We start from the raw sequence: 15,967 nt of genomic DNA, 5'->3' as shown, positions 1-15,967 counted from the left end.
GCTATTGGCACATGATGTTCAAGCTGAGTGATCCTTTTGTTCAATCCCATTTTCTTGAAGCAAGGTAAATGCAGCTCCCTTTGAATTTAAAACCTTGCTAAATTATTTAGTGCTACATATCACAGACTGATTAAATTTTTCACAGAGTAGTGAGATTGTTTCCCAGGTAGGTCATCACTCAGTTCAGTTTACCACTTAAAATTTCTTTCATTCTCAGTCAAAATACAGCAAGGACCATCCATCATTATCACCCTGTCCTTTAATTTTTCTGTCAGCCTTTGTCAGGCTTGAAACAAAAGCCTTTACATTTTTATCAGCTGCAGCTATTGTTGTCTGATTTGTGCTCAGTCATGTCAAAATATCGGTTGTGTTTTTACCAAAAGAGTCAAATATTTTCAATAGGTCAGATCTATCTTTCACATAAGCCCACTAAACCAAACAGAACCATTTCTCATTTCTTTGGAAATGGAGAGTAAAAATGCTCAGGGCCAAATTGGCAGGGAGAGTAAATTATCCAGACTCTCTGCACTTAAATGGATGGATGTCTTCTGCCTTAGCAAGGAGAGCACAGCATCAATTCAAGCAAGAAGGAGAAGCAAACAGGAAATTTTCAGCAGGTGGGGCTCGACACAACTTTGAGCCGATCTGGTCCAACACTGCCCTGACACTCATGAGCAGTTTTCATCTGTGCCTCTGCTAAAAAGCATCTTCCACACCAGCCCAGTTTGCCTGTTCCTCCTTTTTCCACCATCCCCTGGGAATCAGCCTTCAGGTTGCCTGCTTGCTGCTCTCCCCTGGCTCCTGCCTGTGGCGTGTCAGCAGGCAGCAGTGACACAAGGAACACCTTTCCAGAGCTTTGCTCAGTCTGCTCTCTGCAGCACCGAGCTCTGACATTTTCCCAGCTCCTCACTGAAATGAGGGCTCTTGGCTGAGCATTTTCAGCTCAGCTCAAACCTCCCTGTGCCACCAGAGAGAGGTTAGGAGCCCATCTCTCTCACAGAATGTCAAGCCTCACCTGTATAACCTGTGGAACAGAAGTGACAAAGAGTCCATGGGACTCTCTTGGCATGAAGGTCAACCCCTTTTCTATTTCCAACAGCTTTTATGGAAACAATTAGTTCTCCATGTGTTGTTTGCATTTCAGAGCTAGCAAGATGATGAAGTTAATACCAACTTAATTACATTATTGGATTTTTGACTGAATGTCTGTCTGTCAACAAACATCCAGTTTAGAAGCGAGTTTTCAAAATTAATGGAGACAATTATTGCTTGACTTCTAGATCTCCTCAGCACGGCTTTTCTATCTTCTTTGGTTCCCCATCTGCAAAATATAGCTATTTTCTGCTTCACAGGAGGCTAAGGATTAATACCTTAGTATTAATGAAATAGCAGTCTGGCACAGTGATTTGGGTATGGCTACTTGAATTAAAAAGTTCTGCTCTGCAAGGTCTCTTGGTCATAATGATCCTTGGCATTTAGTGGCATGAGAGGCATAAAGAAAAATTCATTTTCAGCTGAACATTGTGTACAACTAGATTCAGAAATTGCAAGACAAAAAAGTGGAATTTAGTTTCACTCCAGCACAGATTTCTTGGGCAGAAATCTGCAAATCCATTCTGTTAAGATCCTTCCTGACTGAAAGCTCAAGAGGACAAATCTACGTTGTCCCTATGATAGGATGTTCTGAGCAGCTGAGCAGCTGCCAGCAGGGAGCTCTGGGTGACAACGTGTGCCTCGCTAGTGAAATAAGATAGGTTTGCCTTGCATTAAAAAAAAAAAAAAAAAAAAAAAAAAAAAAAGACCTGCAGGACTAGAAACAGATCAAAAGATCAAGTTGCAATTTTCTTTTCTGGCATGACATGGAACAGCACACCCTCTATGAAGCAGAGTGATTTGTATGACTTAAACAGAAGCTTGTGCTGTTAAGTATTATTTTTTTTATCCATAGTCTGTGTGCTTTTGGGAACTTCCAAACCCATTCCAATCCCATCCCACATTTGCAATGCATCATGAGCAACTGAGGAACACTGAACATTACTTCTAGTTTATTTCTTGAACTGAATACTCTGTATTCTCTTACACAAAAACCTTTTCAAGGCAGAGTTTTCATAAGAATCCATAAATCTTGGAAGAGCTGATAGGAGTCATTCTGTCAGACTCAGCAGGTGCCATACACACAGGTCTTTTCAATGTGGGGATCATTTCAGAAAGTTGTGCTTGAATCTGGGCTGTCCAGAGTAGGATTTATGGATGAGATATGATCCAGGCATTCCAGAAAGTCTTGCCTGGAGAGCTCAGAGTTATTTGGTCACATTGCCCATTCATATTGCAGACTCTCATAGTTGTTAATAGAGTATTCCACTGGGCAGAGCTTTGAACGTAAGCTGATACAAACCAAACCTTTCTAGAGTCCAGAACAGACTTAGATTTCATTGCCTGGGCAAAGTGATGCTCCTCAGGCTGCTGATTCCTGGTTTCTCTCTCATGCTAGGGTCTGTAGGAGCAAGTCCTGGTATTGCTGTGAGCAAAGCAGACAGAGTGCAGTCATTTGCATGGTGAAATTCACCTCACTCTGCAAAGAAACCAAATGCTATTCCTTGTTTTTGCATCCCTTTTGAGAAGACATATTTTCTTTGAGGCTTCTGCCAGGCTTCCATTTTGATGTTTGGCATCAGAGTTTATGACTTTCATCAGGAAACTAATATCTGCACAAGTTTTCATTATTCTTAATCTGATGAGATCACATCTGTATCAAAACACTGACATATCCTAGTTCATGTTAGCTAGAATGCTTCCTAGGAAGCCTTTCATTTAAAATAAGAAATCTTACTTGAAATGCTTCAATCTCAAGAGAAACCAGAAAGTTCTAAGTTAGCTAGTGATTCATGTAAGCTATTATTTGGTAAAAAAGGTAAACAACGTGCTTGCAGATTGGATAGTTTTGTCATAAAACCATAACTTGTCATTGCAGTATTAAGTAATTGGTATTTTAGAAAAATAATGAATGGAACCATGAGTCACACCAATTAGTTTTTTGTACAAGAATGATATATAGAGCTTTCCTAATAAGCAAGCTTTTGCTCTCCTTATGAATTAGGTGTGTTTTTTTTCTCTTTGATTTAATTTTTAACAGATAGCTATCAGGGAAGGAGTTTCCCTTTATGAGAAGAAATTGCATAGATCAGTACATGTGACATGTATCTTTTTAACATGTTAATTTATTTCTAATGGTTGTTATACTCAGTTCTATTTCATTATTGTGGTACTCAAACTCCAGGTAATATTATCATTATTCCTGGTGATTAATATGGCTACAACTGTGAGGGTTTTAAAAAGCCTGTTCTAATTTTTCTGTCTTGAGAATATTTTATACTGGGAATTAGATTAAATATCAGTGTACATTAGATTAAAAATCAGTGTAGAGATGAAAGATGGATCTTTGTTTTCTGATCGCTTCAGAAGTAGAATATCACACAGGTATAGATTCCAGAGAGCATAGTGGTATTTTTTATCAAAAACCAGAGGACTGCAGAAAATAGTAGGTGACTTACAAAGTTACTAACAAGGAGACTTTTAAATTTGGAAAATGATCTGTCATCCAGCATGGAAATAAGGTAAGCTTGCTACTTTGAAACCCTAAGAGAGTAATTATGCGATGCTGAACTCAAGGATTCAGTGTCTGAAGTGTGTTCTGTGGGGCCCAATATTGAAAAGCTCTGAGCTACTTCAGCTTCCATTGATTTCAGTCTGAATTGATGGTACTCAGGGACCAATTGCATTTCTTTCCAAAGCAAGGGAAGACAGATTGTAGGTCAGAATTTTGCTCTTTTATTGCACTGAATAGCACCCTTCAGAAATATTTTCAGTGAAATCAGTATGGAATGGGTTACTCACCATCAGCTGCTGAGAAACGAGTCCTTCCCTTTCAAACCTTCGAAATAAATAATCTGAAAAATGTCAGATGCTTATGTCTTCTCAGAAGTGCTTTTCTCTACTTCTCTTCAGAGCTTTTGTTTTTCTGTTCTTTAAAACCTGCAATCACCTTATAGGTAAAGTCCTATTGGTCTTTATTGCTTTTGGCAGTGTAATCAAAGTATTTTCTATGTGTACATCTGGTTATGTTCTGCTCTGTACTGGAGCATTCTGCATCAGGTGGTGTTGGTTCTTCTGCAGAGAAGCAGTCATGCTCCTAATCCTGGCATTCCTGCACTTGCTCGAGCAAAACCTGAGGGGTTTTGTAGGATGCGGTCGTAATTTTTTTGTGAATTTTTCTGACTTGCATGCATGCTTTTTTATCAGTAATATTATCATTTCTGATTTTTAGTTTGAAGGTGTTTTAGAAAAATACTGATGTGTACTAACAATAAATTGTAAGCATTAAGGATGACTGAAAGATGACTGTGCCTGCAAATTAGGGTAAAGATTTTGAAATGTACTCTGCTCTGGATCTTAGCAGACAACTGTGTCTTAAGCAAATGTGTGGGAAGAAGAAAAGCAATCCGGAAAAAGCAGCTCTTATAGTTAGTAGAATTTTCTCCCCTTTTTCCCTTCATTGAGTCTGTCTGAAAGTGGGTGTTTTAACATACAGCCATTTCTCGTTAACATGTGTGTGTTTATTTTAGCATGATGGTGTTGTTTTTTTCATCTCCCACTCTGACACAGCATGTTTCATCTGTATATGGTTTCTACTACGTGAGACATTTAAAATGGCTCAGTGAAGAAATGGATTCTTGTCACTTAAACTGTCACTCTCTCCTTCTGTGGAAATGTGGTCATTTTAACAGAGTTTTAAATTCTGTGTACTCCAAGATTGACTATAAAAATTGAGAGTGATAAATGTCAAGAATTTAAAGGTACCCTGTTGTACCTGTAATAATTTATGTTAATCATGTTTTAATTTAGTCATTTTCAACATACTTGTATTTACAAATTAAACCACTGTTATGGTTCTCCTTTGTTTGCATGATATGATTTTATTTCATTTTTTTTTTCCACTCACCAGATGTTTTCAACACTTTGCTTCCCACTACTGTCATCCCCTCCCTTACCACTGCAACAGTCACAACCAATGTAGCCTTAACAGCCAGCACAACCACATCGGCAACAGCCACCAGCATCAGAGGTACAGTATCCTTCTTTGTTATGGCCTGGGAAGCACATGATAAATAGGAAATTAGAGCTTTGATTTTGATTTTTTTTTTTTTTACAAGGATAGAAATTGCTGAAGCGAGGGTGCAAGCATTCAGTTCAGTGTATATTCAACAGAATAATCCAAAGGGTGATAGGTGGGTTAAGAAAGATTTCATATGACCTTGAATGTTGCCATTGCTCTCGCAGTGTGTATGTGAACTTTGACAGGATGCTTAAATTATTTGTATACATTTGCATTAAATTTTTTAAGGTTAGTAAATTAACTTTAATGTAAAATGCAAGCAAGCTATTTTTAAATAAACCTGACCTTTTTAAGGCTGGTTATTTTGGGTGCTACCATTTAAAACAAGCTAGGTGTCTCAGCACTGGAATTTCTGTTGATGAAATCTTGCTTGTGATGCATCACCCTTGTTAGCCCTTTGCAGCTTAAGACATTCCTAATTTAGGGGTGTTGTTATCTCACCAGAGCTTGAGTAAATGAGCTAAAAGTTCTCTCTCCCCTCCCTGACCCCCATCTGTTGGGGTTTTTTCTGTTACAGCTTTTCATATGTTTCTAGTAATGCTTCATTTCTTTACAAGCAAAATATAAAGGTTATTTTACTCTTTTATTCAGTGGCTGATCAGATAACTGCTAAATAGGGAAGATGTGTGCAGAAGGTTTTGCAGATTATCATCTTCTGGATAGCTACAAATCTCTTGTGGTAAATGAAATGGCAGAAGGTTCCTGTGTGGTCTCTTGAAAGCTTTCGCTGCACAAGAAGAGAGGAAATTATATTATTTTACCACACTGCAAGTTTTGACATGATGGGGTGCAGTTAGGCCAGGAAAGTTAAGACAGCTATGACATTTTTTCTTTCAGGATGTGTTGTTATTAGTCAGTCGTAGTATTCTGCCTAACTTGCAAGAATAAAAATTGTCATAGTATCAGATCACCTAAATTATTCCTCCACAGGGCACAGATATTTTAATAATGTGGCCTTCATGCGATAAGCGGACGTCAGACCTAAAATTACATTTTCTAATCTTTAATATACGTTTAATGTGAAATTGCTGTTATTTTAATGAAGAGAGGAAGTGTTGCAGTAGTCCTTTTCCTTCAGAGGGTTGCAGGAGGAACATTTCCTGAAAAGGAACAGAATGACAGGAATTGCCATGTCTTTATAAAAGAGCGGTTTGTGTAAAGCACAGAAGCTTCCAACTTTCTGAGGGCTCACATCCTGGAAGGACGATGCTCTTGGTGTGCTGTGCTGAAGTTTGCTGCCCTTCATGAATTGTTTTCTCCTGCTTGTTATGTGGTCATAACTATGTCATTGTTATGATTGAACTGATGTTTTTAATGCATTGTCTCACCTCCTAAGTGTGGTTTAGGGCCTCATTTTCTTTCCTGTGGAGTGTTCATTTTCACTATTTGTGTGTCCAGCATCAATAGAACGGCCTGAAACGGGGGAATTCTCTTCTAAGTTTCAGCTCTAACACATGGGAGAATGCATGCAATTTGATGAGACACTTACAGAGATGCTGCTTTAATAGAAAGTAAAAGAAAGGAAATTGGGTGATCAATTGCTGAAAGATGAGGACTCACTTTTTCCAAAAGAAAGAAGTGAGTGCAGCAAAATGGCTGAAAAGACTGATGTCAAGGATGTGGTGGATAGAGTCTGTTGGGGAGATAATCAAAGGGACAAATGAGTATGGGAAGTGTATTTCCTCAAAATCTTGTATTGAAAGGAAAATGATAGTTTATCCCAATGCAGAGAGAAAATACTACACATGTAATAAAGTAATGAAATTGGGTTTTTAGTCTAAGATATCAAACCTCACTAAAACGCAAAAACAAGGTTACTATAAACATAAATCATGGAAGATATCAATGTGGAAGAAACAGGAAAACAGGTATGAAACTGGGTGCAAAATGAAATGAGCAACTTGTTGAGAAATTTAACAAAACAAAAATATTTGGAAATACACTAGATGAATAACAAAAATACAGAAATTAATCATGAATAATGAGGACAAGTCTGAAGTAATTGGTGTTTTAGCCAACAGTGGAAGACAACTGGAGTGCTGTTTCTAATGGGGGGTAGGAGGGGATGTCACAGTGAAAAATGAGCACAAAGGGAGATAGATCAAAGAACAAGGACAGCAAACTTACAGATATGCTCTGCAAAGAAGCTGAAGGCACCAGCTTGTTTGATTTTGCTTTCAAAGCAGAAGTCAATATGATTCTGATGAAGAGTAATTTTCCAATTTCAATGGGGAAAATGATTCCCTGTATTAGTGGCAAAGACATTTAGCAGAGACACTTTGTAAATGCATGGGAGACAGTGAATTCAGATTTTCAGCTATTTAAGGTCTATGACCTCCTTCATCCTGACTTTCTTTCAAAGTGCTTTATTCCCATGCCAGAGGGAATTGGACAAGGTGCACCTCCTTGGGTCTCCTCATCCTGTATCTGTCTTGGACCCGTAAACAAATAATGTTCACAGACTTTCAGTGCCTGCTGTGGAGTTCTTCCATCTTGAAATACAAGACTGAACCTCATCTCCAATATCAGAGCACTCACCCCACAGAGGTACAAATGACATAAGAGCCATTGCAGAGAAGATCAGGTTTTTCAGTACTATCTGTTGCTAGCTGAGCAAAAAGTACCACATAAATATATTTTCCTTGACACCTCTGCTTCATATTACAACACGATTTTTGACATGAAAGAATATATAAGGACATTAAGTTGAGAAACTATCCATATATTCTCAAACAACAAAACTTTTTTGGTTTGTTTTTTTCTTTCTCTTGCTTTGTTGGATCATGTCTTAAGAAACATGTTTTCCACAGACCGTAGTAGTGTATGCTATTTGATAAAATCTTTGAACTGGGTTTCCCATAGCTGGCATAATAAACTTTCTAGACAGATTTCACTAATTTAGTTCTGAAATTAGTGCTTAATACTTAAGAATCTCCTCAGGTAAGTTTTACAGGACATTCCTCTGTTCTGCATGACTTTTACATGTCCACTTTGAGTGTGCATTGCTTCCCATCCAGTCACAGGAAATGTCTTTACAGGCATAAGATACAGGCTGTAAAAAGCCAGTGGAATCTGTGAATCCAAGGCATTTTGCAAAGATACAGGCTGTAAAAAGCCAGTGGAATCTGTGAATCCAAGGCATTTTGCATTCTGATTTGCATTCTGTACCGTCTCTTTACCAAAAGCCTTAACTCATAGGAAAGCAAACTCTCCACAAGTCATCAGTTAATTCTGGAACCACGTGATTCATTGCTGCCTTGATTTGCCTGACATTTAGTAAACAACATGAAAAAGGCTACTGATCCAGTTGGATGGCAGCATGATAATTCATAAACTTTCTGTTTAGTCAAACTTTCCACTTTCTCAGTAAACGTATGCTTGTTTTTGTGCACAGTCCTTCAGGAATTAATTATTCTTTTACTGGTACATTACCTACTAACTCAAAAAACCCTAAACATAATTTGATGCCAGTGAGGAACATTGCCCTTTATATATTTGTCAAGGGTATATTAAAGCCTAATAACCATGATGAGGAATGTACAACAGAATGAGAATAAAATGTATGAGAAGAAACAAATCTGCAGGACTACTGAAAGAATAATTATTCACTGTATGAGTATGTACATCAGTCTTTCTATAGCAAGATTCTTCAGATTTATGTAATGTTATTTGTGAAAGCTGTGCATGGATCCATACAATTTTTCCCTTTTATGATTGGGAAGAGGCGCAAGAGGATTGTGGATTTGCCTCAACAGTGAAACAAGGGATGCTTCCTTTGGAGAAATTCTTTGTTAGTGTAAAGTTAATTTAGGTGGTGCTGTGTCGATCTTTCCAAGTCCTGTAGGGGGAGAAGGGGTGTGATTAACAGTCTAGGAGAAGCCACGTCAAGTCAGAACAGCTCTGTGTTTCTGTATTCACAGAGGGAAAAATTCTGTGCACACAAATGTACATAAAACCTTCCCATGGGCTGTCATTATGTTAATCACCCACACATACACACACAAACAGAGCTTTTTTTGTTTGTTTTCTTTTGTTTAGATCCTATTTCTATCAAGAAACAAAAAAAGTCAAAGAGGTTATAAAACTTGTTTATTTTTACTTATTACTTAAGACTGAAACCTCGCCTCCACCACCACCATCCAAACAGGTGGAAATTTAAGAATGACAAACCCAATCTCAAAAGACAGATCCTTTCAGTTTGATGGCACGTATCAGAGTGATTCAGGCTCAGCTGACTCACTTGGATGGTGACTGTACCAGAATGTTCAAAGCTTTATATAGCAATGCCTGAAAACGTCTCCAGAAGTTGTTGTGTGCAGCACAGACGTGATGCTGCTCCCAGGCAGCTGCACTGGGGAGATCAAGAGTTTATTTGTCAGGGTGACCACAAGGACAAAAATGCACACATTTATAGATCAGAGAAATATCTGCCTTATTATAATCCACTTTGTTTTATTTGGTTTAGCTCTGGTGTAAAATAAAGATTTCTTAAAGGAAATCTGTGGAGCTAAACTTAGGAGTTTACACTGGCATAAGGAGGGGTTTGAGGATGTAAAAATTTTGAAAAATACTGTGACTTTAAATGCGAATGTTTGTATTTAATAGCATAAATGACAGCCATCCCAGCTAAAAAAATAGGTTACTTTCTTTCTTTTTTTTTTCCTAGTTTTACCTTGATGTCTTTATTTAAAAAAACAACAAAACAAACAAACAAACAAACAAAAAAACTCAACCCAACCCCAATAGAATAACTGTCATTATAGGCAGCTTAAATGAAGAAACTACTTGAACAGTACTTGTAGTCCTCATAATTTTTCCTATCAAAAAATGCTAAACATTACCAGTTCTTTGTGATTTTGTTTTTCTTTCTCATAATCTGATTAATATAACTTGGCAGGCTGAGACATTAATGAAGAGAGAAACAACAATGCAAGGAAAAGCTATAGAATATGTGAGGGGCAAAGGAGATAAGGGTAGACTTACACTTTAAAAATAGTTGTGCAAGCATACTTCCATTCAGCTCTGATAATAAAAATTATCCTTGTCTAATGTTAAAAGCAGTTTCCTATGACAGCCAGCTAAAAGCCAGTTCATTTATATACTACTTTATAGCTGTAGCAGTAATATAAAACCTAATTTGTGGCTGGATTTATTCAAACTGTGTAGGAAAATTAGAACTTTCTAGGTTTTATTTCTTCTTTCTCCCTGCTTTTGCACTAGTCTCCTACTGCCTTACTCAAGATCAGGATTTGTCAGAAGGCCAAACAATTTGAGATTCAAACAACAGTGCCTTAGATTTTTTTTCTATTAGACATTCAAGTCTTCATAATTTGTCTTTCAAGAACTGTCATCTCTTGATTTTATACTGATTTCTTTCATTACCGTTATTTTTACAATCTACTTGTTCCTCAGCTGTATAGATGGTATGTTAAAAAATCATGATAAACCTATGTTAGACCATAATGAGATCTCAAACCTATTTTCCAGCCCTCTTTTTCAAAATCTCTGAACAGGGTTGTCTTGGTCAGAGCAGTTACCCTGGAGAAACATCCACAAGCTGCAGCTGAGTAATGGCTGGAAAATCTTCCCTGGCATCTTCAACCACCTGGTAGACCAAACTGTTCGATATTTTTTATATCAAAATATACCTGTTATGAACAGGACTTGGAGTTTCTTAAGTTCTATAGCAATATTTTCATGAGGCTTAGTCATCCACAGTGCCAGGTTTAGGGGTTGCACAGTTTTGTTCTTTTTCTGAAGCACCATTTAATTAGGGTTTCATTCCACTAGTCAGGCTTAGTGGTGCAATTAGTGCTGTGAATTCTCAAAGCTCACAGATTTAAGATCAACAGAGGAGCTTGTAGCATCTGTTCTAACTCAAAGGGCTCTTTGGTTTTCAGGTCTGATAGATACAGAGCCAGGAAAACCTTCTTATAACATAATCTGGAAAAAATAAAAAAATGGAAACATTAAACCCCTCCCTTCGACACCCCTCCCCCAAAAAACAACACAAAACAAACAAGATAAAAATAAAAATAGAATCCAAAAAAATATTCTCAAACAGTTTCATACTTTTTTGGCTGGATTCCTACAGATTTCTATGTCCCCATAGAATTACAATAATGGCAAACATTATGTGTTTGCATGCATGGTGATCACAGACCAAAGCTGTGCCAGCTCCAAGCAAGAGGTTGTACGAACATAGTATGAAAATAACCTTTTCTTTTTTTCTTTTTCTTTTTTTTTTTAATTTAAGGCTAGGAATTTGGGGTATTGGTGCATCCACACGAGATTTCTTTCTGTGTCTCAGAGGCAACAGGGCAGTAAGAAGCAGCAGAATGTGGTTATGGAAGGAGGAAATTTTTCATGCAGTGTGAAACTAAATATAAAACTGCATTATCACTACATGCTGAAAAATGGAAATGGAAATACCCTGATGTCTGTTGTGAGCAGACCCAAATCAAACCCAAATGCTTCTGTGTGGAAATTCCAGATACTTTTAAAAGATGTTTTATAGTTGTAATATCAATCCAAGAGTAATCCTCAAGGCAACATGTACATTACTCATGCAGTCGAACTACCAAAAAAAAATTCTGGCAACATGATCCATATGAGGCTAGTTACCTCCATTGCCATGAAAAGTACTTGTGCTTTGCAATTTTTACCTTTACAAACTAAAGGTGCCATTTATAAAATGGCAATTTTCTCTGCTTAACAGCCATTATGATGTAAGATGAAGACCATCGTCATTATTACACATTACTTGGTCATATTATTCATGAAAATAGGCTGTTGCATTCTGGAACAAATAAAGATAGATTTCATTATCTGAATAGTTTGCCAAGTAAATGAATATCATAAATGAGACATAGATTAAGCTACAGGCATGCTGAATACATGAAAGAAAATATCATAATGTCATATATTAGGAACCTGCTCTTTGTGTCTGGGACAAATATTTCTAGTGCTAACAAATCCATCCAGCTGTCAGCTTGCAGTAATGAAGTAGGCAACTTAAAAAGTACACAATGATTTCCAGCCTTGATGGATTATCACTTAACCCAAAATGCAAGGCTGTGCAGATAAGTATCACAATTGGTTGATGGTCTGATAAAGATTCCATTATATAGCTGAGCTCCAGAGAGGCTTCAGCAATGTGTCAGGAATTCAAACATTCCCAGCCTAAGCTCTGATCACACTGGGGTTTTTTTGCCTTTTTTTTTTCTTTTTTTTTTTTTTCCTACTGCGTATGAATTATGCAGCCTGACAGTCTCTATTGTAAACTGGCAGTGCAAGAGGTTCTCCAAATTAAGAGTCCCTTCTGCTGGAAGCATTTTTACTGCCTGCCAGGAACATCCTTTGCTCTGAGCTCAGCCTCAGACCTCACCCAAGGTGCCACAGTCTGTAAGGCGTTAGCTCTCCTTCTGCTCAGCCTCCACATGCAGCTAGCAGGGAAGCACAGGCATTTCCAAAAAAGTCCCTGGGAAGATGATCAGTGTCACCAGCTCTGTGTAAAGTGCTACACCAGAGTCAGCATGTACTGATGTCACACTGACCATTTTCATCTGACCTCTAATTGGGTGCTGACCTCAAGTTAGTGGTTTTCAACATTCATGAGTAAACAAGATATGGAAAGTATATTATTCATACAAACTTCCAGCTCTCTTCAGGCTTAAAATGTGATTTTCAAAATAATAACTTTTTAAGAGGTAGGGTTTTGTACCTCTTGCTTTAAAAGCCAGAATTCTACTGACTTCAAGAGATTTTGGTGACCTAGTATTTACATCTCTACAAGCAGTTTGGTTAAATGAGTTTATCCCATCTCACTTGCAGGCAGCTCTGAAGTGGATGTATCTGGATTTTCCAATCCAAAGAGAGACAGGCAATTTTTAGTGTATTGTCAGTGCTGCCCCATGAGCTTGACAATGGCTTGCAGAAATCCAAAGTATTTCCTCCACAGTAAAATAGGCAGTACTTTCCCTTCTTCCAAGTAAAACTTTACATATAGATAAGATCATTAATTTTACAGTGGGACTGTATGTAGTTTTGGTGTGTTATTCACAGATAAAATCTGTGATCTGCTCAGTCCGCAGGGACCTGCTGGGTTCTTGTATGGTTTACTGTCTCATAGATTTATAATGAGACACAGAAACCTTTATTTTATTAAAGAGCATGCACCAGAACATATGTAGACCTAATTTAGGACCTAAGGAAACAGATTCCCCTTGGTGTTTCTCTTCAGCACTTAGTTATCCTCACTGTTGCATACTTGAGCCTTGCTTCTCACTTCAGTGTCTTTGAGGTTAACAACCACAGATTGATTCTTAAAGGCTTCACATTCCATATGCATTTTCTTCTCAAAAGTGAATATTTATTGTAAAGAAGACTCTGCAAATATGCTTTGAAATTGATTCTTCTATTTCATTTGAAAGAACTGAATCTGTGATCTTTAGGATCTTATTATGATTTTGATTTGATTTGTTTTAAGGGTGTTTTCAAGCACATCTTTAATGATGAGTTTTAAGGGCAATATATTGGATTTCTTACAGCAGGGAGAATGATTAAGCAAATGGTTGCTGTTGAATGTCCTTCATTGTTGCTGTGTTTATATGGGATCACAAAGCTTAGTTTTACTTTATTTAGAGAGGTGTTTATGGTATTTTAAAGGCACTACCCACAAAAACTGATATTTTTTTTTAATATCTATTACTCCGTAAGGCAGATTTTGGCAAGTTCTGTGGTGTCAGGGTATTGATAAAATGCTGTACTGTTACAAGCAAAAGTATACAACTAAATATTGTTATAGCTAACAACAAGGACCTCTAAAGCAACTGTTCCAGTGCTATGTGGGATGTTAAAAAACCAGCTGAAGTCGTGCCAAGTTCCAGAAATGAGGAAAGGAAACAAAAGAGAAAAATGCTTATAGTTTCAAATCTATTGCTAACACCTTTAATAAAAAATGCACGTCTTTCTCACTAACCAGTGAACTAAAGTCATCAACTGTGCTTTTGAAGCTGAAAAGATTACTCCCTCTGCCCTTCGTTTCTCTGACACTCCACTTGAAACACAGTTAATAACTTCCAGTGTGAGCCTCACAAAATGCAGAATTGATACTAATTATATTAAGTTTTTTGGATGAAAGATGAGCTTGGTGAAACTTGAAGCTATAGCATTCCCAGAACAAAAAAAAAAAAAAAAAAAATAATAAAAAAAGCAAAATCTACAGAGAGTGACTTTGGAGATTATTTAATCCGACCTATTAATTTTGGCATGTGAAGTTATTCACCGTGAATACAAAAAAGGGTATTCTTAAGGTATTTTTTTTCTTTTAGCATTTTTCAGAGCATTGAAATGAGTTGCTGAATCACATGCCTGTTTTGTTTTTTTTTCTGTGTTAGTCATTTGAGATGTCTTTTCTGTGTCAGATTCAGCAAGTGCACTGTGGAGAAAAGGGGGTGCCACAATGCTTGCAGGGGCTGGCATGTGTGTGTGTGTGTGTGTGTGTGTGTGTGTGTGTCAGCAGTCAGCAAAGGCAAACAGGTGAACAAAAATCAAATGCCAGTATTTTAAAAGATTAGCTTCAAACACACCTTTAAAGGAAAGGAGTGGAAGAGAAGTCTGGTTTGAAGTCCACGGTCTCGTAATCACAGCCGAGTTCATTTTTTGTCGCTGCAAAATTGAGAAAAAGAGAGAATTACAAACTCATCTACTCTGAGAAATACAGGGTGGAAAACCTTATTCAGTAACACTTGACTCACTGTTTGGCTGACTATAAAAGACCGAACAGGGAAGCAGAACTGGAACTGACTGAAAAAATGAAATTCAGAACCAACACAAGGAAGTACTTTTCACTCAAAAAGAAATACAATTTTTCAATAGCCTACCGAGCCAAGTTTGGAATTGGAGGCACTGGGGTCATTAAAGAAGAAGGGAGATACTATTCTGGAAGAACTGTGTTAACCAGGATGACTTGCAATGGGCTGAATAGCCTTTTCCTTTTCTCCAAATTTATGTTCTTTTTGAAAAACTTTGATTACAAGTCATCCTGCTGTGATTTAGATAGCATGAATTTGAAAAGAATGTATCAAATCTTTTCAATCAAGATGCTTGGTTTTCTTTCCAGTCTGAATTCTTGCAAGCCTGTAATAGAAAACCATCAGTCAAGGGAAAGAAGTATCAGGAGTAGCAATTTACCTTAATGTACCATTTCCTTTTCTGGCATAAAGGGTAAGAGACAGCGATCCCAGACAACAAAGGCCAGAATATAAATCTTTATGGGAATATATCAAAAAAAGGGAAAAAATAAAAGATAGAAAAATCCCCCAGATTGACAATTTGAGGAAGACATTTTATTTCTTTTGTATGCTTCTTTTCTTGTGGCTAACAAGTCTCTACTGTATACACATCAGGTCATGAAGTGCATTCGGCACCTGACAGATAAGAGACAAGTTTCATTTTAATGAATTCAAAGTGCTGTAATGGACTTTTAGCATTGACTTTGGACCAGGTCCCTGGACATACTTGACAGAAGCTGGCTTTTAAAACTATATTAATTTGTTGTACAATGGGAATATCACAGAAAACGAATATGTAAAGCTTTTTTTTTTTTTTTTTTTTTTTTTTTTTTTTTTTTTTTGGTGCAGTTTTCTGTACAGAGGAACATTTCTGATGTTTAGCTTTGAGTTTCAAACAGGAACATCCAGTGCAGGAATCCACTCTGTTGCTGGGCTGAATTGCAAATATTTGGCACACTTTGGCACAATTACTGCTGCCAATCCTGAACTCGTTTATCAC

General features: G+C 37.3%; 1 protein-coding gene across 3 annotated transcripts in view; it reads left to right on the top strand.

Annotated features, from left to right (window-relative positions):
• Nucleotides 1-15,967, top strand: part of CADM2 (cell adhesion molecule 2) — a 584,066-nt gene that overhangs the window by 528,767 nt on the left and 39,332 nt on the right. For 2 of the 3 annotated variants that reach the window (XM_038154037.1, XM_038154029.1), the window contains one exon: nt 5,003-5,122. The exons of the other annotated variant lie outside the window; for it this stretch is intronic. In XM_038154037.1, coding sequence (XP_038009965.1) covers nt 5,003-5,122 — 120 coding nt within the window. The remainder of the gene's footprint in view (nt 1-5,002; nt 5,123-15,967) is intronic. 3 annotated transcript variants of the gene reach the window in all.

The sequence above is a fragment of the Motacilla alba genome, chromosome 1 (genome assembly GCF_015832195.1).
Source record: "Motacilla alba alba isolate MOTALB_02 chromosome 1, Motacilla_alba_V1.0_pri, whole genome shotgun sequence".
Taxonomy (NCBI): domain Eukaryota; kingdom Metazoa; phylum Chordata; class Aves; order Passeriformes; family Motacillidae; genus Motacilla; species Motacilla alba.
This window is presented reverse-complemented; position numbering and strand designations above follow the sequence as displayed.